The sequence below is a fragment of the Carassius carassius genome, chromosome 32, assembly GCF_963082965.1.
Source record: "Carassius carassius chromosome 32, fCarCar2.1, whole genome shotgun sequence".
Lineage (NCBI taxonomy): Eukaryota > Metazoa > Chordata > Actinopteri > Cypriniformes > Cyprinidae > Carassius > Carassius carassius.
This window is the reverse complement of record NC_081786.1, coordinates 20978153-21005286: the sequence shown is the minus strand read 5'-3', so window position 1 is coordinate 21005286 and position 27134 is coordinate 20978153. Positions and strand designations below refer to the sequence as shown.

General features: G+C 39.2%; 1 protein-coding gene across 2 annotated transcripts; it reads right to left on the bottom strand.

Annotated features, from left to right (window-relative positions):
- Window positions 1-336: 336 nt before the first annotated feature.
- eprs1 (glutamyl-prolyl-tRNA synthetase 1) lies at window positions 337-26113 on the bottom strand. 2 transcript variants are annotated; one of them, XM_059520719.1, is made up of 35 exons: window positions 25957-26113; window positions 24244-24328; window positions 24060-24159; window positions 23818-23974; window positions 23603-23736; window positions 23316-23416; window positions 23092-23218; window positions 22674-22866; window positions 22418-22589; window positions 22088-22321; window positions 21910-21994; window positions 21459-21518; window positions 19848-19868; window positions 18779-18889; window positions 18527-18663; window positions 17999-18206; window positions 12864-12976; window positions 12651-12768; window positions 12172-12561; window positions 7420-7632; window positions 7007-7243; window positions 6662-6913; window positions 6307-6581; window positions 5976-6027; window positions 5688-5897; window positions 5153-5225; window positions 4982-5061; window positions 4795-4896; window positions 4525-4680; window positions 2929-3126; window positions 2676-2849; window positions 2435-2595; window positions 2264-2342; window positions 2116-2180; window positions 337-799 (listed from the first exon to the last, which is right to left on the bottom strand). In XM_059520719.1, exons 1-35 carry the CDS (start codon window positions 25997-25999, stop codon window positions 649-651), a joined length of 5067 nt encoding a protein of 1688 aa, XP_059376702.1. In that variant the 5' UTR covers window positions 26000-26113; the 3' UTR covers window positions 337-648. The 2 variants fall into 2 exon arrangements, with proteins under 2 accessions (XP_059376702.1, XP_059376703.1); XM_059520720.1 differs by lacking the exon at window positions 19848-19868.
- Window positions 26114-27134: the final 1021 nt, after the last annotated feature.

Genomic DNA, 27134 nt, shown 5'->3' with positions numbered 1-27134 from the left:
TCTAGTACGTTTTTCTCTTATTTTACTTTTAATCTGCATCAAGTATAATTAAACTAATGTGCATATATGTTAGTTTATACAGTATTTATATATATATATATATATATATATATATATACACACACACATTTACGTTCGGAAAAATAGCTTAAACTCAAAAGGTCAAAAACATTGAGATGTTAAAAAAAAAAAAAGTTCAGAATATTGGTATATTGTTAATCAGCATTGCATTATGAAATACAAATCCAGTAAAATGCCTTGGATTGTGGAGTGTTACATGATTTTAGAAAACACAATCTCCAAACCAGACACAACAATCATGACAAGCACAAAAAATTATATAAATTAAGAATCCCTTTATTACAGATAATGTTACAGATAACGTTTAGTTCATTACAATTGTCAGACATGTATTTAGGACAAAGATGTGCAAAGGTTTAGATATGGCCGCATAGAACATCTAATCTCAGCCTAAAACACACTGCCTGTCAGCTAGTAAACCTGTGACCAGAAAAATAGAGGGGATTCCTCTAAAATATAGTAAAAAGCAGTATTTTGAGTGGTTAGTGGAGGTGACGGATGTCTTCGTTATTCTGCAAGTACATTTGACAAGAAGGGGAGTCATTATTTTAGGGATGAAAAACTGTCTCAGTAACTGCGACCAAACAGCGTGTAGAACTGTGCAGGCTCTTTGCCGCTGACGCACATCTGACCGGCCTGCAGGGTCTTCAAGGGCTCGAAGGGGATACACAGACTCTTGGCTCCCATTGACGGTGCACCAGGCTCCAGGTCTTGATCCCTGAGGACACAGGAAAGAGTGCTAATGGTAACCACATCTCCCATAAAAATGGAATTAATAAATATAATTCCAAAAAATCCCAAACATTTACTTACATTGTGTGTGTGTGTGTGATATATATATATATATATATAGTCATTTGAAAAAGTTAGGACAACTTATTGAATTCCATGGTTTTCTGGATCAGGAGATAATAACAAATTATCTGGTCCTTGGAAACTATTAAAATTTGGAAACATTTATGAACAATATCACATGACATATCACACCGTGCCATCTTCTGATTAACAAAAAGTGCCAAAGTTAGGACACCCTATGATTCAGCTGCCTGCAGATCCACTTTTAGCAGCAATAACTTAGAGCAAGTAATTTTCTGTATGACTTGAGCAGTCACTCTTCGTTCTGGAAGAATTTTGGCTCAGTCTTCTTTACAACGCTGCTCCCATTTATTGAGGTTTGTGGGCATTTGTTTATAGACTGCTCTCACCACATGATTTCAGTCAGGATGTGGACTGGGCTATTGCAGAACCTGGATTCTTTTCTTTTCAGCTGTTCTGTTGTAGATTTGCTGGGGTGTTTGGGATCATTGTCCTGTTGCATCACCAAATCTTAGCCACTCTTTAGCTGTTGGACGGATGTCCTCACATTTGACTCTAGAATACTTTGGTACAGAGGAAGTAAATGGTCGACTCAATGACTGTGAGGTGCCCAGGTCCTGTGTCTACAAAACAAGTCTTGCACCAGGATGGTATGAGGTGTTTGCTGTGCATTATGGCCATTATCATCTGTTCAGAGGTCATTGTTCTAGAAGTCTTCCATGCTTTTTTTTTTTTTTTTTTTTAGATAGAAGCAGCTAACTTATTACCATATTAACTCTTCTCAGATTAATGGCAGCAACAATTGCTTCTCTAAGATCATAGCTGATGTCTCACCTCCTTGGCATTGTGTTAACACACACCTGAAGGCTCCAGACCAGCAAACAGCTAAAACAGGTGCTCACACTTGCTGATGATCAGTTAATCAAAGGCTTTTGATTAGCAGTGCCTGACTGCTACTTTTACCCTCTTAATTCTTATGTTAACAGTAAGGGTGTCCTAATTTTGTCATCCATGGCTTTTCCATTTTAGCTCCATTCACGGTGCAATGCGTCATGTGCTGTTGTTCAACTGAGGTTTTATTTTCCATATTTTAAGACCTGGAAATTATGTTTTTATTATGTCCCGATGGTCCTTGACACTAAAATGTTGTAGGTGACAACATACTGGTCATCTAGGAATAACAACCCAAAAGCATGGAGAAATGGACAAATCTCTTACTTGGCTGTGGTCTTCTTAATCCAGTCTTCACACTCAATGCCTCCACAGAAGGGTATCTGCACAATCTGCGAGAAATCACATGAATAAGTCAAAATTATGGTTTTGACAGAAAAAAGGAAGTGACCATAAAGCCAAAATGTTTACTTACTCTTCCCTGGTCCAGATCTTTCTGGAATTGCTCCATCGTATCAGCCACAACCATGTGTTTGTGCAAATCATCAGAGGCCCTGTGACAAGTTAACAAATCTCAAGTCATTCTGCGTCTGATGGAATTGACAGAGCTTTAATGTGGTGATACCAGCTCAGCGGGTGTTTGTACCGTTTAAAGAGGTTGTTCTGGATCTCTTCCAGAAGGTTTAGGATTTTCTTCTCAGTGTCGGCCTCTGGCACAGTGAGCTTTTCTCCGGTGTCTCTTCTTACTGCTACAAACTGACCCTGTTTTAAGTCCTTTGGCCCCACCTCCAACCTTATGGGCACACCCTGCATTCAGAAAACAGGAAGTCAGACATAAAGCCATTGTGTTTTTGTTGTGATAATGCAGCAAGAGAGAACCTCCATACCTTCAGCTCCCAATGATTGAACTTCCAGCCAGGTGAGTAATTATCACGCAGGTCTGCCTTGACTCTGATGTCGGCCTTCTGTAGTTTAGAGAGATATTTGGAGCATTGGGCTAACAGAAGCTCTTTCTCCGTTTCTGGGAGAGTGACTGTGATGCCACAAGGAATGATGATGACCTGTGAATCAGTGTAAGTTTGAATACAGTGCTATGATCCATTATAAACAGAGAGAAGAAATGATGGATCTCCAGCGTACCTGTAGACATGCTACTCTGGGTGGCAGCACCAGGCCCATGTTGTCTCCGTGAACCATTGTCAAGACTCCGATGGTTCGTGTGGTGATGCCCCATGAGTTCTGGTAGGCCAGCTGCTTCTCACCTGGTTTCTTAGGGTCCTCAAAGACGATCTCAAACATCCTGGAGAAGTTCTGGCCCAGGTGATGAGATGTGGCACCCTGTGAGAGTGACGAGGAGCGTTTCAGATCTTACTCCAGTACTTTGATGCAGCTACAACAAATCCTAAATGCTAAGGTAATGATAAAATGACTGCTACAAGAAAAAGTAACCATCTCTCTGCAGCAGTAGAGGTATGGTCTAACTTGAAGATGTTTCTCATTGTTTTTGTACATGTGCTTGATGGATAACTTTGACCATTGTGTTTGTGTCTCAGGTGTTTTTAAGATGCCATATCCAGTTAAAAGAAGCCCGGCTCAAGACACATGCTTTATATTGTCCTTTACGAAATAAAAAAAAAATATCTAAAATGTTTGTATGATGCGCAACTTATGTAAACATCTGTTTTTTTCTTAAGGGTTTAGTGAATAGATGAGAATGTTTTTACTTTATTTACCATTTATATATATATATATATTTTACCAATTTAAAAAAACACAAGTTAATTATATGAATTATTTTAATTATTTTATTTTTATTATTTATTTACATATATTATATAATTTTATTTATGTAATATTTATAAAAACAACATATTTAAAGTTGTAAAAAAAAAAAGTCAACATTCAGGACATCAATAGACAATGTATAAAATATTAAATGTGTTAAATGATATTGAAATGTCAGGAAAAAAATATCAATAATAATAATATCAAATTGGAAGATTTTATTCTTATTCTTTTTTTTATTATTCTAAATGCATATTTACCGTATTTTTCTGACTATAAGTCGCATTTATTTAGAACCATGAACCAAGAGAAAACATTACCATCTCCAGCCGCGAGAGGGCGCTCTATATTTTCAGTGTAGACTACAGGAGCACTGAGCAGCATAGAGCGCTGCTGTAGACGGCTGTAGACGGTAATGTTTTCTCTTAGTTCATTTCTCTTGATTCATGGCAAATTAATTTAGATAAATAAGTCGCACCTGACTATAAGTCGCAGGACCAGCCAAACTATGAAAAAAAGTGTGACTTATAGTCCGGAAAATACGGTAAATGGATAGTTCACCCAAAAATTTCAATCCTGTGTTTAATTACACACTCCTGATTGACACGGAAGAAATTGTTGAATAAAATCGTTATTTTGGTTTTCTTTGCGCACAAAAAGTATTCTCGTAGCTTTATAAAATTACGGTCGAACCACTGATGTTACATGGACTATTGACTACTTTAACAATGTCCTCTCTACCTTTCTAGGCCTTGAACTTGTCAGCTATGTTGCTGTCTATGCAGGGTCAGAAAGCTCTCAGATTTAATTAAAAAAATCTTCATTTGTGTTCTGAAGAACAACGAAGGTCTTACGGGTTTGGAACAACATGAGGGTAGCAATAACCCATTTATGCGTGAACTACCCCTTGAAATTAGGAGTATCTAGAGGTTTTTTAAATTAAAGGCTAACCTGAATAGCTCTGCCGCTTGCTGAGATGTAAGCCTCAACAGTGGTGGTGTAGTCTCCTCCTGCAAACTTCTCCTTCTCCGTTTTCCTGCCCTTGACCACAGGGATGGCCATCAGCTCCTCGTACACTCGAGCATACAGGTCCAGAATCTGCAGAACCTGCACACATGACGGATAAAAGAGTAGAAGGATCTGAATAACAGTACAAGTTACTTCTAAATCTGTATGTAAATAGTAAGCTATGAGAGTGCAGTGTGATCGATCACATCGTACCTCCTCTACGGCTTCCTCTTTGGTGGCGAACGCTGTGTGTCCTTCTTGCCAAAGAAACTCTCTGGTCCTCAGGAAGGGCTGGGGGTGTTTGAACTCCCAACGCTGAGAAAAGCAAAAAGCATAGTGAAGACACAGGCCCTTAATTTAGATGTGTTTGCAAAAGTGTATGACTGAGGCTTAAACGGACCACGACATTGCACCACTGGTTGAGTTTGATTGGCAGATCTCTGTGCGACTGGACCCACTTGGCATAGGCAGGATACATGACTGCATCAAAGAAAGAAGGGATTGTATTTATTAAATAGATAATAAAAAGATGATAAACCAGTCAATGTAAGATACAGCTGCAGTAGTTCACCTGTCTCACTAGTGGGGCGCACAGCGATGGGCTCCGCCAGCTCGGTCTTTCCGGATCTAGTCACCCAAGCAACCTACAGACATTTGAAGATAAAACACACAGATCTGGGTTTAAGTTCCACACACTGTTAACCACAAATATTACATCTCATTCCAATAATCCATTATAAAAAAATGCATTTATTAAAACTTGCAGTAAAAACAATAATACCGTGAAATAGTATCACGATTAAAAAAATGATGTCTTTCAGCATCATTACTTTAGTGTCACAAGATCCTTCAGAAATCATTCTAATATCCTGATTTGGGATTTCAATCAAATATAATTTTTTTTATCATCAGTGTTGAAAAGCGCTGTGCTGCTTATTTTTTTGTGAAAATGTGATCCTTTTCCATTATAAATATCTTTGCTGTAAGGTTTAATCAATTAATTGCATCCTCAGTGAATAATATTAATAAAGAAAATAGAAATATCGGAAGCATCCATAGCATTGTGTTGCTTATTGCCTTTCATTCCTTTATTTCCTCCATCTCACCTCCGGAGCAAAATCTGCTATGTGGGTTTTCTCTTTCTCCAGGGCAGCCTGAGAGACAAACATGGGGAAGTAGCAGTTCTCCACACCCAGCTTCTTGATCTCCCGGTCAAAGAATTCCTTGATGGCATCCCAGATAGAGTACGACCAGGGCCTCAACACGTAACAGCCACTGACGTCGTAATACTCGATCATCTCAGCCTTGGTGATCACCTGAAAACAGCAAAAAATGAAGAATTTTGTAAAAGAAAGAAAAAAAATGGTTTACCAAAATATGTGAACAAAGTGTACCTGCGAGTACCAATCAGCCAGGTTTTCCTCTTTCTTTGCTTCTAGTCCCAGCCTATATTGAGAAACACAAAATAATTGAGTGAATCTACTGTCCCTGATTGCAAATGCCACATTTCCTTAATACAAAACTGAATCTTTCAGTGAATTGTTCATAAACACAGCTTAAAGTCTGAAAAAGACATTCAGACACTACAGACTGCGTTTAGGGTTTAGTCTTGGAGAACAAAACCAGTTGTGGCAGTACTAAAACAACTGCAAAACTTTCTCAAGTCTCCCTTCAAAAAGTTATCAACATATATCTCACAGCAAGCGTTGTGATTTTGTCTCTCACCGTGTCTGTTTCTTTGGCCCCTGGCCGTCTCCTGCTCCACCTGCTCCAGAGTCCTGTCCTTGTTGAGGCTTCTCTCCTCCTTTCTGCTGTTTACGTCCTCCTCCTCCTCCCCCCTGCTTCTCAGACTTGTTCTCCCGCTCCTTACGGCTCTTGTCTTCTCCTCCCGTGTTCCCTGAAGTTCCTGGAGTGGTCACAGGCTTGTACTCCTCTCCAGTGAGGGCTTTATACTGACCCTTCAGTTCAAGCAGAGTCTTCACTGCTTTATCAACTTGCTCCTGAAAACAGATTAGAATCACAGGAGCACAAAAACAAAGCCACATTAAAAATTACATTTTGCAAACAAATGCAAACCAACCTTGGGTGCTTTCTCTGCTTTAAGCCGTCTCACTTGCTCCCCTTGCTGGGCTATGTCTGCAAACAGCGCTTGAGCCTGAGGGGAGGAGCTGGACTGAGGCTGGGAGGAGCTAGACTGGAGTGGGGCAGGGCTGGATTGTACAGGGGCGTGGCCTGAAGATGGAGGCACGCCTGGTTTGTATTCCTGTCCAGTCTGCTTCTTGTACTTGGCTTTAACACTCAGCAACTCCTTCACTGCAGCATCTATCTGATCCTGTAAAAACATGAGCAATTTGTAAAACACTACTTATGATTGATTGAACATCAGATACTTAAATTCTAAGCAAAAGTGAAATAAGTTTAAAACCTTGGGTGCCTTTTCTGTCTTCAATTTCCTCACAAGGTCTCCTTGTTGAGAGACCCGATCGTAAATAGCCTTAGGACAGCTGTCAGAGGAGTCGGACACAGCAGGGGTGGTGGCAGCAGGCTGAGCTGATGGAGAAGCACCAGCGGGGGGAACTCCAGGTTTGTATTCCTGCCCTGTTACCTGCTTATATTCTGCCTTCAGAGCCAAAAGCTGCTTTACTGCTGCATCAATCTGGTCCTGGGGAGGAAAGAAAAAAAAATCATGCTGCTTTACAAACAATTACACTGTGTTTCCTGAAATCACCACAGCAAAATCTGTTTTCGTTATTAACAACAGTCATCATATGGAATATTAAAGATATATTTTAAGAATTTTTTTATGTCAATAGAAACTAAATGCAACTATGGTCTCACTTTTGGTGCTTTCTCAGCTTTCAGCTTTCTGACCAGCTCCCCTTGATCAGTCACACGCCCATATATGGCAGCAGGGGAGGAGTCAGATGAAGGGGCGGATTTTGGGGGAGATGCTGTGGGAGGAGCCATGCCTGGTTTGTAGTCTTGACCAGTGAGCTGTTTAAACTCAGCTTTGACAGCCAAGAGCTGTTTTACTGCAGCATCTACTTGCTCCTGTAAAATGAGGAAGACATTAGGGCTGTGTTGAAAAAAATCGATTCACCAATTCTGAATCGATTTTCATATTAATTTCTAAAGATCGATCCGTAACTCAGAGGATCGATTTAATAATAGGCCTACATTTTCCCCGTGAATTTTAATTTGCCGCGTCATTGAATTCACGCATGCGCGCGAGGTGGAAGGACATTAAAACAACGAACATGGCAGCTTTGAAAACTCCAGAAACGCTAAAAGCTGCGATCTGGCACCATTTCGGGTTCAGAAGCAATAAAGAGAACGAGCTTGACAAAATCAAAGGCAATTTGCAAAGCCTGCCAAATGGAGGTGAAGTATTGTGGAAATACTACTAATCTCAGGAACCACATGATGCGACATCATCAAGACATCATATCCAAGCTCGCCACCGGACCACAACAGATGACACTGAAACAAACTCTACAACTGCCAACTAATTCTGCACGCTCTGTCAAAATAACGGAGGCGATTGCGGGCTTCATTTGCAAAGATATGCGCCCGTATTCTGATGTTAAGAATGTGGGATTCAGGCGGCTAATGAAGGTAATGGAACCAAATTATGTCATTGTGTCTCGCAAACGTCTGTTTGAAGAAGTGATCCCCAACATGTACCAGACAGTAAAAGATGGTGTATTGTGTAAGCTAACCCACTTCGGCTGCTTCGCGCACATAATCAACCTGGCCTCGCAAGCCGGTCTCAAACTGCCGAATGTTGCACACCTTCTTGGAAGAGCAAGGCACATCGCAAAGTTCTTTCATCGCAGTACAACGGCCACCCGTATCCTCAAATGAATGCACACAAGCTCAAAATTGATGTGGTGACTCGTTGGAACAGTGCACTAGAAATGCTTGAGCGCTTTTTAGAGCAGCAACCCGCGATCTCTGCTGCTCTGCTTTCACCTGATGTGCGGAGAAATGAAAAGGATCTTTGCAGCCTGAAGGAAGAGGACATAACAGATGCAGAAGATGTGGTCAGAGCTCTAAAGCCAATGAAGACAGCCACTCAAGTGATGTCAGAAGAAAAGTGCCCAACTCTCTCAGTGATAGCACCTCTGCGATGCTCTGCTGCTGAAAGAGATGACAAGTCTCCCAGAAAACTCCAGAGTTGTTAAGGACACGAAGGATGAGATCAAGAAAAACTTAAGCACAAGGTAGGCCTCTGTGTGTGTGTGTGTGTGTGTGTGTGTGAGTGTGTGAGAGAGAGATATGAGACTATTTTACTGTACATATACATATATATATATATATATATATATATATACACACATATATATATACATATATATGGGTGATTCTTAGACTATGGGCACTTTTATGTACTTTGGTCATATTTAAAAAAATACATACAATTTTGGACAAAATCCTCTTTCTTTTTCAAACTAACAATAAAACCTCCTTAAAAACTTTTTACTACCTTTCTATTATTGTGTTTTCTAAAGGTGAAGCGAGTAACCAAATGTGTTCTAAATGTTGATCATTAAAATAAAAAAAAATAAAGGTGCATTTGCATCTTAATGTAATTTTTAATAATACATCAGGTTCGCGTTGCTGATATACCTCTGCGTCCTCTGTCGTCTACACCAGTGCAAGAAGAAAGCAGTTGTGTCAACACTCTGGAAGGGGGATTGTTCTTTACAACCATCAATACTCCACTTATTTGCAGTTGAATGTCTATAATAATAGTATCAATATGTTGCATAACTACAGTCCTGTAAATCAGCTGGAAAAAAATGCTTTTTTCAAAATCACTTATCTAAATCTCGAAGATCGGATCAGATCGAATAATGATAATCGATTCAAGATCTTGAGAATCGGAATCGAATCTATTCTTGAAATTTGAATCGAAACCCAGCCCTAGAAGACATATTTAATTTCGCTATTCACCACAGTTATAGACAGGTCTAAACTACTAACGGACATGTCACGATGCCATGGTATAAACTACTTATACATTTTAAAGGTGCAGACACATTTACAGCTGCTCTGAAAATAGCGTGGCAAAATCCATCACTTAAAACCGTGCAATCTAATTTTTTGTGTGATGGGGAAAAAGTTCCCATCACAGTTTTCACTTGTGTTCAAGTTTGTCAACAACATTCCCGATCGAGAGAAAGCAGCTTGCTATGAAAGTTACTTCTGTGTGACACTGCTAAGATGATGCCAAAATTTTAAAGGGACAGCCCACCAAAAAGTAACGCTCTGTTGTTCCAAAGCTGTATGAGTTTCTCTCTTCTCCTGAACTAAAATTAAAATATTTAAAAAAATATTGGTAAGCAAACAGTTGTTGGTTCCCCCTGACTTCTATAGTGTTTTTTCTCCCCAAACTATCAGTGGGGCCCAACAACTATTTGTTTACCAACATTCTTTCTAGAGTTGTTCCGATTCCGATACTAGTATCGGAAATATCTCCGATACCACAACAAATTCTGGCATCGGCATCGGCGAGTACATGAACCCATATACCGATCCGATACCATTTTCAAGACCTAGTTATGAACGCTAGCTTTGCCTAACCGCTGCACGGTTCTTCTTCGCTGATCAGAATGCATTGCAAACACAGGACGTTGTGCTGTAATGCCACAAGCAACCCCTATGTAGAGCAGCGAAGAAGAAATGAAAACGCGTTAGCAGCACTGATCTATATATGACTGGATCGCTCATCGCGTTCTAAACTGCCAACAGACAGTGAAGTCGCTTCTATATTACAGATCAGTGGTTAGCAGTATGTCCGCTGTTTAGCAGTATTTCAGACTGGAGCAACCAGACAGTAAAACGGCGACTAGGGACCAAGACGGTGCTGAAAATTTTAAAATGTGATGATACCAGCGTCTCTGTAGAACCGGTAGTAAGTTTGAGTATATTCGTTACCCGCGGCGGCGTTCAGTCGCTTCAGTGTTAGTCTAAGCGCAGGGCTCCAGACTGTAGCCGAATATATATACTAGTGTCTGTGAATATTAAACTGCAAAATACTATTTAAATATTACTCCTGCAAAGTCTACATCTCTGTGGGAGACGGGCGCAGATGCACGGGAGCTCGCTGTTTTGTGGCCTCTGCCGTGTGTCACTATATGAGGACATGAACGCATAAACCGTCACTTCATGAGAATTTAACGTTTCATTTGAGAAAACTGTCATATCATAAACACAGACACTCAAAGATCTTCATGGCGAGTAAATTGACAATATATTAAGCTACTGTTGTAGCCTACAGTAGATTTAGCTACGTCTCTATGTAGTAATAATACGTCTCTATTAATAATAATTATTATGCCTAGACGGTTGCTTGTTTTTTACTTGTTTTGTTGTAAAGAGATTATCTGATTAATATAGAATTTTTTATATTCCTAGACTTATTTGTTGCAGTTTTTTATACACTAATATTGTAAAACTAAAATACTAAAATACCTTTTTTAGTTTGCGGTGTTAGATTTTTGGCTGCATTTGAAGTTCTTTTTCGCTTAAGAAATTAAATAATATTACTGTCAAATTCATGTCAGATAATAAAAATACTGTAATAAATACAGTAGTTAACCATGTATTTGTTCATGTTTTATCAAGGGATAAGTCTGGAGCACACCATAAAATAATTCTAGAAATTTACACAGGGCTAGTAGTATATACAGCTGTATATACAGATACACACCCAGGTATCGGATCAGTACTCGGTATCGGCCGATACCCTGAGCCCAGGAATCGGTATCGGGAAGAGAAAAAGGGTATCGGAACATCTCTAATTCTTTCAAATATTTTGTGTTCTACAGAAGAAAGAAACTGAACAGAATTGGAGCAACTTAAGTTTTTTTTCTTGCCTGCATCATTTTGACAATGTGTCCACACCTTAAAGCCCCTTTCACACTACACGTCGGACCTGGCAAATTGCCGGAACATTGCCGGGTCGCCTTCTGTGTGAAAGCAAACACGTCCCGGGATTGATTCCGGCACTGAACCCGGGTTGGGGACCTAGTAACATTGCCAGGTTCAATCCCGGGACGAGCGCTGTGTGAACAAAAGCCAGATCTAATGCCGTGTCAAAGTGATGACGCGCGTTATCGCGCGACTCTTTTACCGGCTGTTTTGAAGGAAGATCAACGTTCGCGACGAAAAAATATGTGCAAACTGTAATGAAGCAAAGATCAGTTAGTTCCTCACTTTCCGCGCTGACACCGAGATTGTTCGCTTGCTTCAGTGAAAGTATAACGTGCCTAACGTTTTCGACTCGTACATTACACGTCACGCCCTGATGTCACATGTCGTTACGGGATCTTAACGGGTTGTGTGTGAAAGCACGCACATATCCTGGGTAATCACTGGCAGTGTGAAAGTGCAAAATCTAGCAACCCGGGAACAATTGCCAAAACATTTTACCTGTGTATTTGCCAGAATGGCAGTGTGAAAGGGGCTTAAGATAGCATCCCAATGAAGCGGACCCTTAAAAGCTACTGAAAATGCTTAAAATGCAGATGTGTAGCTAGAAAATGCAGTCTGGGTAGACAGCTTGCAACAGCGAGGGAAACAGACCTTGGGTGCCTTTTCAGCCTTCAGTTTTCTGACCACCTCACCCTGCTCAGAAACACGAGTGAATGGACAGCTGCTGGAGGCAGGGCTTGGACTTCCTGCTGCAGAGGTGGGGGCGGAGGTCTTCGGTGCTGGGGCAGATGGAGGTGGAGCCATGCCAGGTTTGTACTCCTGTCCGGTCAGTTGTTTAAACTCAGATTTTAAAGCCAAGAGCTGCTTTACAGCAGCGTCCACTTGTTCTTTAGGGGCCTTGTCTGTCTTGAGCTGTCTGACGAGGTCTCCCTGAGCCGCAATGCTGGAGAATAGAGCAGAAGAGTCTCCTGGTGCTGCCGGCGCTGGGCTGGAGACAGGGGCCTGTTTGGCTTTGCTCAGAGGAGCAGACTCTGCCTTCACCTGAATAATAGGAATAGAGTGATCATTTTCTTCAACCTTTGAAAACAAAGGAATTAAGAAAACGAATGGATGATCCAATTTGTGCTCACAGGTTTAGCAGCTGTCTGGCTCTTGCTCTTGTCCTTGGAGCCAGCAGTGGGCATCTCTTTTGTGTGTCCATCTGGGATGTAGAATAGGACACAAGGACTCTCCTTGCAGCTGTGGGGGCTAAACAAAGAGGTTTAATTATAAACTAAACACAAAACAGACAGTTAATTTTTATTTTTCATAAGACGTTGTGGTAAATGGATAAGAGGTGTAACCTGATTGGCTCATAAGGCTGATCACAGATATAGAAACCCCGTCTCTGCAGCTGTATGAGGTCACCTTTCTTCAAGTCTTTCAGGCAAGGGTCTCCTAACATTTTCTCCTCTATCTGGAAACAAAATATTCACTTTAATACACATCAACATTAAAACAATAGTGCTCAAAACTTAATACTTCTTGTTTTTCATTGTTCTTCTACTCGAAGAATCCTAAAAATGTATTATGGTTTCCACAAAAATATCAAGCATCACAACTGTTTTTAACATTGATTATAATAAATTATCTTGAGCACCAAATCAGCATATAAGAATGGTTTAAAAATATTATGTATAGGCTAACATTTTGTCACACCAGGGGTGTAGCCATAATTTCAGAAGTGACCGAAATGTCAAATACAATATGTACAATATTTTATGTATGTAGCCTATGTAATAACATTTTTATTATTTATTTAATTTTACAAGGAATTATTTTCTTATCTCTTACTTTGAATTTGCCATAAGAAAATCAAATACACTGCTGGGCAATAATAAATCATTTGTAATCTATAATTTTTTTCTAATGGCAATTTTATGATTGTTTTATATACTACAGATAATAGTTTCAATTTTCCGCACAGAATAAGAAAATATACTTTAAAGTTTTTGTATTGTAATAAATGTCAATTAGCACTGCACCGTCTATACATTTTATTTATTGTGTTTAGGCTATCCTTAAAAATATTCTTGTTTGCCGTAACCCGACCGACCCTGTCAATTTAGGACCGACTAAATTTTTTTTCTTTTTTTTTGCTTTTAGTCCGAAAGACTTGCCGGTTGTAGACAGACCCCCCTTTTTTTAACTCTTCAAACAACTAATACAAAAGCAATAAAATTATATTATATTTAAGTATTGTAAATATATAAATTGCCTAGGCCTACATACAAACGAAGACTACGTTCTTTATTTAAAAAAAAAAAAACCCATGATGTCATCTGTGTTTACACGGATGTCACACTATGGCCTGTGCGTTCGCTTAGTTTCATATTCTCATTCACTGTCAGAGTCAACGGTTCGCACTTGGTAATGATGGCTGCGGCTGCAGTAAACAAAATGTTCACGGTCACTGTTCAAAGCAATATGGGTTCGGGCACCATAATACATCTATAAAATTCATTAAAACGTCATTAGCTCGACACCGCTTTAACTTGGCACGGAGTTCTGGAAAAACTGTGCCCAGATCTTTTCCCATCCCTTCTCCCGTCTAGTCTAAAACCGTGACCATGTCGACTGTCACTTTATGTTCGAAAATCTATTGCACGAATCAATTGGACCAACCAACACAAGTTTCGAAAACGAAAATAGGAAATTGCTTTTAACGACCTTCTCTGGGACCGCGTCCAGGTTTTTTTTTTTTTTTTTGGAGCGCGTCACACAGCAACTGCAGCTTCGGACACACACATAACAGCAAATAATACTTCTGCACAATGTTTCTCTTTTTACAACAGAAATGGGAATTCTGCCGACATTCAGACAGTGTCATGCATACAGATCAGTGGCGGCTCCTGCCAATTCTCTCAGGGGGGGGGGCAAATGTTTGCATGATTAATGAGGATAAGTCACACTTTCAATTGATAAATTAACGGCTACTTAAAGATGTAAAGGGAACTGAACTACTATAGTATTAATTAAAAAGAAACTGACATTTGCTCTCCTTACGTTTCCATATGCGTGTTAACAATTCAGCAGCAAATTAAGACTGATGCCAGGATGTGGTTTTTCCAAAAAAACTTTACTTCGATTTCAGTTTAATAAGAAATAATTGAAGTCACATAAATCACTGTTTACGCAACTCACTTATAGAACACTGCTCATTTGTATTACACTGCTCACTTATATCACTGCTTACTTACATTACTCACTTATATTACTTTTCTCCCTTACATTACACTGCTCCCTACTATCCATATGCATCTTTGCTCTTTCGTGTTTTTTCACCTTCTCCGGGAGATGATGCATCTCGGTGATGCCTGTAGTTGTCCATGCGATGTCCGTTAAGCTCTCGCGATGGAACAAAATGCAGCGGTAACTTCGCAGCCGGCTAGCCTTTTTCTCCGCTGATACCAAATCCTCGAAAATCCTCGTTTATAGAACTTCCCTCCCTTTGTAGATTCTTTTTTGATGTTTAAATTTGGTTTTGGTGGTCTTAATTCTTTAATTGCCAATTTATCCTTATTGCTACGATGAATGAATGGTCTTTCTTTCAATGACACGATAGAATTAATCTGCGCTGAGGTAACGTTTGCCGTGATATCGATCAAGTTCAGCTGACAACTAAATTTGCATAGCCGTCTCTCTGAGTTTTTTTTTTTCACATTTGATAAAGATATTAAAGAAGTTTTTAATTTTTTCTTGTTGTTAAAATTAAAAATAGTTTTTTAAATATTATTGGATGTCACTGTTCCCACCAGTTGTTGCACAAGTTAAGGTTACGCACGAAACGAAAGCACATTAGGGCTAGCCCTCCCGGAACTCATTGAGATTGCATTGCAGTGCCTGCAGTTTGAAAAAAAAAGATCTTTGAATGGAAGTCTATGAGAGCACTCGGGGCGATTCTCAGTTTGACAGAAATCGCCCAAAAAGGGGCGGTACTACACAAAATGCAACTCAACGCTGATAGGACTATTTAGAGGCAGAAAAAACAGTCTAGAATAGTGAAAGCTAGCATGATACTGTGGTTGAATGTGAAAGAAAAAAAAAATCCCTCCCTTTCGCACTTTGGTGGTGCGTTGCCCAATCGCCCTAATGGAGAAACCGGCACTGATACAGATACGGGCTAGAATCGCCATATGCGATTTTTTTGTTGTTGAAATTTCTAATCATAAACACAGCCACGTTGAAGCCTGCAGTAAATGTTTTGCATTGTTATGACAGTCCACTCTGTTTATTGTTTTTCGAGAATGTTGCACTCCTGTGTGTCATTGTGCACGTAACTTCACGCCAATAAATCATCAGAAATATTGGTCTTTATGCAATAAACATGTTTTTGACAAAGATTTAAATTTGTTTGCGGTCTATATAGCCTGCATCAAAATGAGGTTTGCAATTATGCGCCCGAATGCACGGGTTGAAGACCCAGTCAGTGATGTCACGATATGCTAATTTTTGTAAATTCACAACTACATAATCACAATCACCAAAATTAACTTTTTTTTTTTACATTGAAACTTTCTTCAGTTTATTCTGCTTTTTATTCAGATTAGCTGCAGATAAACTGTAGAAGTGCAAGATCGCTTTTCTTTCATTGCAAAAACTTCTTTATCTCATTTTCATAAAATAAAATGCTAGTATTGAACTTTTCCTCTCCATTCAAACCTCGCGTTCTTATTTTAAGGTTGTTGTTAATGATATGGTTATCATTGCTATAGATTCTTAGCGTTTTAAACCAATTACTGTCCAAAATCGATGATTCACTATTCACAAAAATCCATGTTTCAAGATAGGGCTGCGCGGTTAATCGAAGTCGTCATAAAAATCACGTTTTGAACATGTGCGATTTCTAAATCGCATTATAGCACAATTTTCCATGGCCCCGACCTCCCACAGTATGATATCCAAACCAATGAGATTGCAGCCTGCCTAAATGGAGCACAAGAACAGAACAGACCGGGCATACGTAACACCAGGTTCACTCTGTCTGTCATGCGTATTTTTTCCATGCTCATGTTAACGGATCAAAGCGTTCAAACTGCACGTGGTAAAAGATGCAAAAGATGTGAAGAGAAAATAGAAATAGAAAGGTGAGAAAGAATATCTAGCGCATGAGCATAGCGAGAGTGCACAGGACAGTTTGAGCGAGAGGGGAGACATGTTTTATGTGCGCGCACTCTCACCGCTCTCAATCACTCAGTGGAGAGATTTGTGCTCGCGCATTATATTAATGTGCTTTCGCACTACAATAATGCGCTCTCGACATTAAAAATAATGCCATACTTCAGGAGTGATGCCAATGCATGGCAAAAAAATAAATTCTGGACATGGGATTTTTTTTTTTTTGTCTTATGTCTAGACATTGTCACACCTTAACTTAGTGATTATTTTGACTTATGTCTGTTCTAGAGACATGTTACAACTTCTTTGTCCACTTGGAATTATAAGGTTCTATCTGACATTTTTTGTCAAAATAGAGTTATTCTGATAATCTTATTCTGTGTCAACGTATTTACATTATGTGATAGATTTTTTTAATGTTGTGTACATTATGGGACTTTTTATTTAAAAAACAATAAGGTTCTATCTACAGAGTCGAATGGAACACAAAACCTTTGAAGCTCAATATCTCCAAACTACTCGGAATGCAGATAGAACATTATAATTCCATGGGGACACTGAAGCTCTAATTGGTATTCTTTTGGAAATAGGTTTCAAATTTACACTGAATGCATTTATGACTGTTAAGCATGTCATTGTGTATCAAAAACGTATTTAAAATCTAAATCGCAAAATTGATCAAAGAATCTCGATAGGTTTTTTTGTCCATATCGCACAGCCCTATTTCAAGATCGATGCATATGCATCTTCAGGGTTTGTAATCGATGCATCGAGAAAACGAGTGAATCGTTACACCCCTAGTATTTATGTATTATAGATTAATCTCAAAAGAAAGGAGCCCAAACCAGAACTGAGAGTGAAGAATGTGATTTTTTTTTTCTTCACAGTAGGGCTGCACGATGTGTCGTTTAAGCATCAATATCGCAATGTACGAATCCACAATAGTCACATCGCAGGATGTGCGATGTAGGCTGTTGTAGTTGATCCGTTATTGATTAAATGTACGGGCCAGCTGCTCCCCGGCCCTTGACAAATGTGATTTGCGGATTAATTGCACAGCTTAATCATCATAGTGAAAGTTTATCATTTGCATGTGTTTTTAAGTCCTGTCAGTTTAACAGGGCAGAGAGAGAGAGAGAGCTAGCTCTTATGAGCCATAATTCATATCGCAATATGTCGCAGAAAAATAAAATGATAAATCGCAATGTCATTTTTTCCCAATATCGTGCAGCCCTACTTCACAGCACTAAATATCTGCTCAACTGTGATGCATGCATTACCACAGAAACAGTCAACACCCCAACAGACTTGATTACCACACCTTGCTGTTCTTGTTGATGTAAGCCTTGAAATCATCATCCTTGCCCAAAACCGGTTTGGTAATGAGGTGCTGGTAGTTGACGCAGACAGTAGGCACAAATGGAGTACGGCTTGACTCAGCGAGCCAGGTGATCTTAGTGGTCTTCTTATAATCGGTGTTCTCCAGGTTCAGACGACCATCTAGAGATGTGATCACTCCACTCGTATCTCTGCAGACACCAAGACAAAAATCATTCAGTTTGGGATCAGTATTTATAAAGCAATGACACAATAAAATGTAAACCATTTTCTTAACGGCTGCTAAAAATTATTCTTTGCAATCACAGGAATAAATAACATTTTTAAAATACATATTAAAATAAGTCATTTTACATTTTAAAAGTGTTGATGCCAGAGCACAAAAAGTAAGGGGAAATGTATATTTTTGGAAATGTGTTCGGAAATAACATTTTGCTTGTTTTTCATTCACCCTAATAATTCACATTAATAGCTTTGCTTGTCTGCTGTAAAAAAATTTTTAGCGTTTTACCTGTGAATTTTGGTGATGATGATGTTTCCCCAGTTGATGAAGGTGACCATCTCGCCCTCTGTGAAAGTTTCTGCGTCCGCACCCTCAATAAAGACCTTTGGCCCGTACCACACTGGCTTCATTCCAACATCTGCATTCTGGAGATAGGATGTGAATCACTTAATATTTCTCTCAATGATGTGATAGTTATTAAAGATATTTTTCATGGCTCAGTCAAGGTTTTTAGATGTTTGTGATTGCCGATTTTATTACCTTGGGATGTTTGGCGACCTCTTTCATCTCCTCCTTGGCCTCAGAAATGCAGACTGGAATGACCTGCGAGCTTAGTAGGGCAGTGTATCTTGGGGCTATTGGGTCAATGACCTATACAGGGAGGGCGAGAGAGAGGGGAGAAAATAATTCTTTAGCTAACAGCTCACATAAAACCACTAAAGCTTCTTTGCTCTCACACTGCTCTGTATGGATCGACAGATGAAACCGGATGAGTGAGGACAGGTAGAGAAGAGTGAAATGATGAGCAGAGAAAGCCAAACACTGCACCCAACAGACCGTTACAGCCACAGAGGTGCAGAACTGATGCCCATAACTGCTTGGAACACTTATTAAGGAAGGTTTACAACAGCAAGAGCTTAAGTATTTAGTGGGACATGAATGATTGATAACCATTAACAAGGTTTCAGAAAGAAATCAAAAGCAAAAGGTTTGAAACTTATCAGTGGGGAGTGCTAATTCTAATTTAAGTTTTATTGAACAACATTAATTGTTCTAAATGTACTTTCACTTTCTATAGAATCTGCCAGAAGCTGTATGAGCGGAGGAAATGAGCGATAGCACAAACAAGCTGCATAGGTGAGGAAGTCAGAAGGGAAAGAAAAAAAAAGAAAAAGAAATCTGTGTCTGGATGATTTCAAGGCGCATGATTATGGACCAGGCTGTCCAACAGGACATCCATGAGCCACAAACTTGAAATCCTGGATTTCAAGCTATGCTGTGTCATATTCATTGTGTAAAATTAACTTGAAACCTGGTCTTTATTTAATGAATTATGATTATCAGTGCAGACAGACCTACCACATTACTGTGTGCTTTTTTCTGTAAGGTCAAACTTTAGTTTTTTTTTTTTTCTAAGATTTGAAAGATATTTTTCTTTTTTTTTGAGTGGAGAATCCATGTTGGGATAAAAAAATTTGCATTTAATTTATGCCAGATGTTTAATCTGGATTTTTGTGAAAGCCATAGATCAGGGAATAGAAAGTTAGAGGAAAAGAGGAACAGACAATGCAGGGGGCAGGGGAAACTTTAGGAAGAGGAGTAGGAGTACCTTTTTACAGCTAACTGGCAGCTTGTAAACAGAAGAGTGAGATGCACTTTAATGTAGAGCAAGGGACACAGAGCTTAGAGACAGACAGAACGCAAAGTGTTTCAATGTGATAACGCAATCATCTAAATCAGGCCACTCTGATCATAAGACAACTCTATTAGAGAAACCTTAAACCAATGGCTATAATGTCTCTGAACAAATTTCTTGGGCTTTATAGATCCTGGCTACAAAAACAACAACATTCCTGCTCTTAGACAAATTTGTACAAAGGGTTGATGGTGCTTAATGGAAAGTTCAACCAAAAATGAGAAGTGTTATCATTTACTAACCTTCATGTCATTCCAAACCCGCAAGATTTTGTTAATCTTTAAAATAATGAAGCCTCATTCCTGAATATGTGGCATTATGTGTTTGTGCAAATGTTTTGTATAGCACCATGTAAAGTGATTGTGAGCTATGGAAAGGTGATATAGAAATAAAACTCCTTTTTCTTCTGAACCTAAACTGGAAGTCCATTCCACCCCAACTTTCAAGCTTCAAAAATTATGCGCATACATACACCAAATATGGTCAACAGAAGATGTACCGTACTTGTATGACAAGTAAAAAAAAAAAACATGAAAAACTCAGTTCTTGCATGTCAAACAAGCATGCTTGAGTTTCTGTGAAGTGTGTTTGCGTGTTGATCAATGTCTATGTGAATAAAATGAAATCTATTTATGACAAAGTGAGCAGTCTCGATTAAACTGCTTGATTCATATGGATTATATTTACATGATCTTCATGACCTTCTTAAACATAGAAGTGGCCTGTGCTTTAAGTGTTGGGAAAGAAATCTCTCAAGTTTCATAGAAGATGATGAAAAAGTATTGAGGTTAGGTTCAGAAAGACACTTTTGTATTAGCAATTTTGGGTGAAAAATCCCTCTAAGGAATCACTTACCAACAAATGATAATGTATGTAAATGATGAGAATTTTTCTTTTCTTTTTTTTTTTTTTTAGAACTCTTTCATTAAAGAAAATTTGAGACAATAAATGGTGCCAAAGCAAGAAAAGAAGAGAAGGCTGAAGCTTGCCGTAATGAGCAGAGTGTTAAAGAGCTCCGGACATGCCTGACGCAAGAAATGAAGTGCAGATGATCAGTGTCATTACAAACGTGTGCAGCTTTTGAAAGATGATGGTTATATGACTTGAATAAAGACAAAAGCAAAATAAAAAGCAACACAGAAACAGTGGTTCCTGTTCAATTAATTTTAAGAAAATAATATAAATTCTGACTTTAAAAACAATCAAATGTAGGTGCATTTAGTAAGTTAGTCACAGAGATTGAGAAAAATGGGACAGAGGGAGACGTGCAAATGTAAAAGGGAAAGACAGAGTAGAGCAAAAAAGGTGAGCGCTCTGAGAGGCTGCTGAGCTTAGAGGTTTAAGTTTTGAAAATTAATTTCAAAACACAGTTTTGCCCGACAGAATATCACTGGCGAAGTGCAGAGATGTTAGCCCCAGCTGTTCAGTTTAAGGTTTTTAAACTAGTGAATGAATGGGATGACAAGGAGCAGCTGGAGATCAGGTGCAGCCATGATGAGCCCTGGCAAGGTTTTTTAAATGTACCTTCTTGTTGAATGCCCAGATCTTGTCCCACTCCATATTGACTACAGATCTCGAGCCTCCCTGTGACAGAGAGGAATGGGCCGAAAACAAAAAAAGAATGTGAATCAAAATGAGTTTGATTAAATAAACAAACCTGAAGTGTAAAGACTGCAAGTGGATAAAATTATAAATGTATATATTAAAAAATATGTAATTACATATTAAAAGACGGTTGCATTTTTTAAAATAATAATAATTAGTTAATTAAAATGGTTAAACATAACTGTTTATTGCTGTCAGTACCGTTAATAAAATTGTGTGATTTACAGTGGATTCACTAGCACCCTGCCAAAGAACAGCACTTACTACAGTAAAATCAATGTGTAACACAACCTTGTTGCATAAAGATTTTTAATTTTCTAAAAAGCCATTCTATTTATGAAAAAAAAAAAAAAAAAAAAAAACCTCATACCTGAGCAGCAATGAATTGTTTGAGTCCCTCGACAGTCATTCCTCTACGCAGCACACCTCTGACTGTTGGGAAACGAGGGTCATCCCTGCACGAAGGAAAGATAAGGAGAGACAACTTTAACCATATAATCCAAAAAAGCTATCTTCTATAAAGTCAATAGAGCGAAGGGGATACAAACCAGCCTTCCACATAGCCCTGGTCGACAAACCAAGTGAGCTTCCTCTTGGAGAGCACAGTGTTGTTAAGATTGAGTCGGGCGTACTCCCAAATATATGGTTTACGCAAACCAAGGGCATCTATTACCCAGTAGAACTGCTCGTCTCTGTCGTGGTACTCAGTGGTACGCAAGGCGTGTGTCACCCCCTCAACACTGTCCACAATGGGGCACGCAAAATCATATGTGGGGTACACTCTGGATGGAGGAAGTGAAGAAGAAGAGGACCATCAGTCAGAGAAAGCCATCATTGGCAACATTCAGTAGCATGCCACATGTGTGATGTTCACTCACTTGTAAGTATTGCCGGTGCGAGGATGAGGAGCGTTCTTGCAGCGGAAGAGTGTGGGGTCACGCAGGCAGCCGTTGTTGGAATTCATGTCGATCTTTGCTCTCATGCAGCAGGATTGGCCAAACTCTGTGCCTTTCTTCATCTCCTCCCACATCTGCATGTTCTTCTCCACAGCTGTTAAGACAGACAACATGTTCAGCACACATCACATTTCCTGTGCTGAAGACAAATAATAAGATCTGTACTGGTGATGCTCACAGTTGTTGCGGTTGCGAGACTCGACCCTTTGCTCTCTTTCTTGTTTCATGACATCTGGAGGAGTGTCATCTATGTAGGCCTTGCTCTCCTTTAGAAGTTTCTCTCCCATGCGCAGGATTGTGGGAAAGTGATCGCTTGTGTAGGTGAACTGGTCCGGTTTAATCTGCAGCATGGCCACGTCCTCCAAAATGACCTGTAGCAAAAGGTGTTAGCTTAGCCAAAGGATATTTGGATACTGTGCATGTTGTAGGCGTGCATTGAGGATTGGTGCTTATCCCAGAGATGATGGTTCAAATATGGTTTTCTGTCACAATTAGCAAAAGGAAACCCCTAGCTTTTTTAATTTTTTTTATATAATGGGTCACTTATAGAGGACAAATCCAATAATTCTGTACAAAAAGGGGGCAAAATATCATACCTTCTCAAAGTCCTCTTTCTCCTTCTCAGGATTGGTATCATCAAAGCGCATGATGAGTTTGCCCTTGAAATTGAGCTGGTAGTGCTGGTTGAGTAGAGCTGCCTTGGCATGACCGATGTGCAGGTATCTGAGGAGTTGTAAAGATAAATTAAATGCAGCCTTGGTGAACATAGTAGACTATGTATATTGTGACTGACCTTCATTGTATAGAGAAATCTACTTACCCACTAGCCTCAGGAGGGAAACGTACCACTACTTTTCCCATCTCAGCACCAGGGAGCTCCACAAACTTTCCCAAATCCTGCTTTTTATCCTTCTCCACAGGCTAAAAATATAGTTTGGGACTAATTAACAACTTCATTAACATAAGGTATGTTCAATGTTCAACATCTTTGCCAGATTGACTTTCATTTTTAACTGTAAAATTAATATTTCACATTTTTTTCCCCCAACAGAACACATAAAACCGCAAAGGCCTGTCAAACATATTTACAGTGGGTAATATACTCACAGTGGCTTTGATGGCAGAGATTTTGCTAGCCCATTTACTGCCCACTGAACTGAATGGCACCTGAGAGCTCAGGAACTTAAACCAGCGGCACAGATGAGGGTAGGAGCTTGGCTTGGCCTGGGACTCACCATTTCCTGTGTATGAAGCAGCAAACTGACTTTAGGGAATTATTTATTTATAAAACTTCTAATTTATCTTAAACCCAAATGACTGACCTTTAAGAGCAGCCCAGACGCAGAGGTCAGCCAGGGTCACACTGTGACCCACCAGGAAGGTTCTCAGTGCCAGAGCTTTATCCAGATCCCCCAGAGCAGAAGAGAGATCTGACTGAGCACCGAGACGACGGGCACTGAACTCCAGCCAGTGATCCACCTGCAAGTCAACATAAACCAATTAAATATTTGTCAGTTGTTATGGACAGCCAGTGAAAACACAGTACATGATTCTCAAATCTAACCTCAGTTTGCTCCATCATGTTAGAGCCATAGAGCCCCAACGCCGGAGCCACTCGTGCAAGATAACGCGTGATGGAGTTGACGTCACTGAACTGCACCTGACTGAAAGAGACACAGAATAGCAGCAATGGGAAATAAGACAAAATTTATATGCATTTATGTATGTATCCAAGGCCATATACTTACTCAGAGACATGGAGCATGGTGTCTTTGCCCTCCTTCACAGAGAGATTGACACTGCCCTTCACATGTTCAGCAGTCAACAGCGCCCCTGCAGGCAGAGAGGTCAATTACAGTGAAAACCGTCGATGCAGATCTAATACTGTACCTGCTGTATGCAAAGTCATGCAAACAACTCTAAAATGAAAACGACATGCTCCAGCATTTGACAATTTCCAAACCCTTAATTGTATACTGTACATACATGCAAAATATACTACTTCAAAAAAACAAACAATAAAAACAACTATACTCGTAAGTGTACAATATTGCCTAATGCATTGGATCAATAAAAAGCATGACGCTTAATACTCCTAAAACTGCAGCAACCAAACTTTTTTTTTAATTGTGAAAACAGGGTGAGGTCAAAAACAAAAATAAAGAGCCCAACCTAAAACGAAACAAAAACAGATGCAGTGCTTTCATTATAAGATCACATTAAATCAAAATAAACTGCTCAAACAGGACAATCTAGATTCTCTACATGTGATTTTTTAGTGTAGAGCAATTGCTTAATGTATAGAAGTTAAATTTAGGGCTGCTCCGATCACGATCGGCCGATCGTTATGAGCATCTCGTCAGTAAAGCCGGTTCTCTGATCAGCGGTGAATTCCCTCAGGTGCGTGATTTCACATAGAGCAGCTGTTACTATACAGAGCCGTTGTTAACTGAGAAGATGCGCAAATAAACGCTGAAAATGAAGTGGATTAACATGAAGGAATTTTTAATATCGCACTATTAAGTCAAATGACAAACATTTAGCCGCATTGGATCGTATAAGCACTGCCGACAGAACTTATTAATATATAGATTTATTCAAATTGAGAGTGTACTGAGAAACCTCCATACAGCTCTTACATACATTCCCATTTTCTGCTTTATGCATAAATGCAAGGTCTGAGAATTTCATTTATGATGAAAAACAGGTTTGACAATTAACATCTGACCACACATCTTTGAGACACACAATTAGAGCATGATACCAGACACACCCATTTTGATCTCGGTTTGCCTTGTTCCCACTGGTTTTGCACAAATATTAGAAAACAAGGCCATTTAATTTCAGATTTTATTCCATCATATGAGCCCAAAATAACGATTACACACATATACAAACAAATATGTCTGCCAAAAGAGTGTCATAATCATGCTTCATGAAGACAGGTGCGTGGTAAACAGACTCAGATCTTTCAGATGACTTGCATCAGCCAGTGACACTGCTCTCCAGCACTGGATGGCGCACTACAATTCATCTGGCCAACAATAAAGGTCATTCAACAGCTTTATTAGCAATTTTCGATCTTAAATACATGATGAAACGCATCTGAAATCAACATGAATCAAAGAAGCTCAAACTAATTCTTCGTTTTTTCCCTGTTTGTGTCTGCAAACCTTCAAAACGCCGTCAGAATCACGAAAACCCGCACAAATTATACTTCTGAATCACTTTAACTAAAGCATTACCAAACTACTACTACTGCCATCGCTCTAGTTTTTAATCTATTCACAATTAAAGCAGCTGAAGTCAATTAAATGGTGGGAGAGGGACAGAGGTAATTTTAGATGTGCCACGATGGCACGAGGACAGTCTGCATGTCAGTCGATTGAGCCGATGCGCGAGCGCTGCTGCAAAATGCATTGTAGTTTAGAGTTTATTAAACCCATCTCAGGTGTACTTACCTAGAGGTGGGTTGCTGCTGTTGATAGTTAAGTTTAGCGCCATGTCGTTCCTCCTGGTCTGCTCGGAATGGCCCTATCACACTTTCAGCATCAAACTACTTCGCAAGCCACAAAGCTGCTGAGCTCCGCCTGCTGTGAGAGCCCAGCGCGAGAATGATCCGGGAAACACTGAACCCCGGAACTATGGTTCCGGACATTATACTCTGCTACTGTGTTACTGAGTGTCCCATTCCTTTGAAACCGGAAAGCATAAGGTACAATATTAAAATTATAGGGTAACGTTCTGTAAAACTTTCCAGACACCTTTCGCTTTTACTACATGGGACATACGCAATGTCACTGAATGATCTTTTTTTGTAATTCAGGTTTGTATTTTTTTTCTATTAAATTAAGTTAAAATGAATAGAAATACTATATAAATGGTTACAATTGTGAGAAAAACAAATTTGCATTCATGAGAATTTTCCTGTATGAAGCCTAACTCGCCTAATTCAGCAAAATAAACATGTAAATCAATATGCTTCCTAAGGGAGGCGCTATAAGCCTTCAAAACACATTGATCGATTTTAAGGCGACAATAAAGTATATATACCTGTACAGTATACTGTGTATACTGTCACTGTGTGTGTGTGTGTGTGTGTGTGTGTGTGTGTGTGTATATATATATATATATATCTAATGTAGTAAGTATAGGTATTATTGTAAGATCAAATAAATATCTTATCATATTTGATACGTCTAACTTACATTTTAGAATGAAAAAGTATAGATCAGGTAAACGTAACTTTGCTACAGTCCAGTTAATCTTGAAATACTGAAAATATAAATATAAAAGTCATATAATTAAGTAAATAAATCAATAAAAGTCGGTATAAAAGTTATTTATACTTCCTGAACAATATTTTTAGAATTATTCGAAATGGCCCTTTAAGTGCTAAAAATCAGTCAGATGACTGAAGGAATGTAAACTGTGTAGCGTACAACAGGTTTTTCAAGAAAGCTTTGACCATGATGATAATAATTTAGAGGCTCTAAAATATATTCTGGGAGTTTTCGTTGTTTTTTTTTTTTTTCATATATAATATGCAACGTAAAAAATAAATCACAGCAGTATCACCCTGCAGCCCAAGACTGGTTGCCCACTGAAGCTAAGCAGGGCTGAGCCTGGTCAGTACCTG

Excerpts from the sequence above, each read along its gene's own strand:
- eprs1 (XM_059520719.1), bottom strand. The coding sequence starts at position 25,999 with ATGGCGCTAAACTTAACTATCAACAGCAGCAACCCACCTCTAG. Across the intron at positions 12,562-12,650 it reads GCCAGACAGCTGCTAAACCT|GTGAAGGCAGAGTCTGCTCC; the intron begins GTGAGCACAAAT and ends CCTATTATTCAG. Across the intron at positions 6,582-6,661 it reads AAGCAGAGAAAGCACCCAAG|GAGCAAGTTGATAAAGCAGT; the intron begins GTTGGTTTGCAT and ends ATCTGTTTTCAG.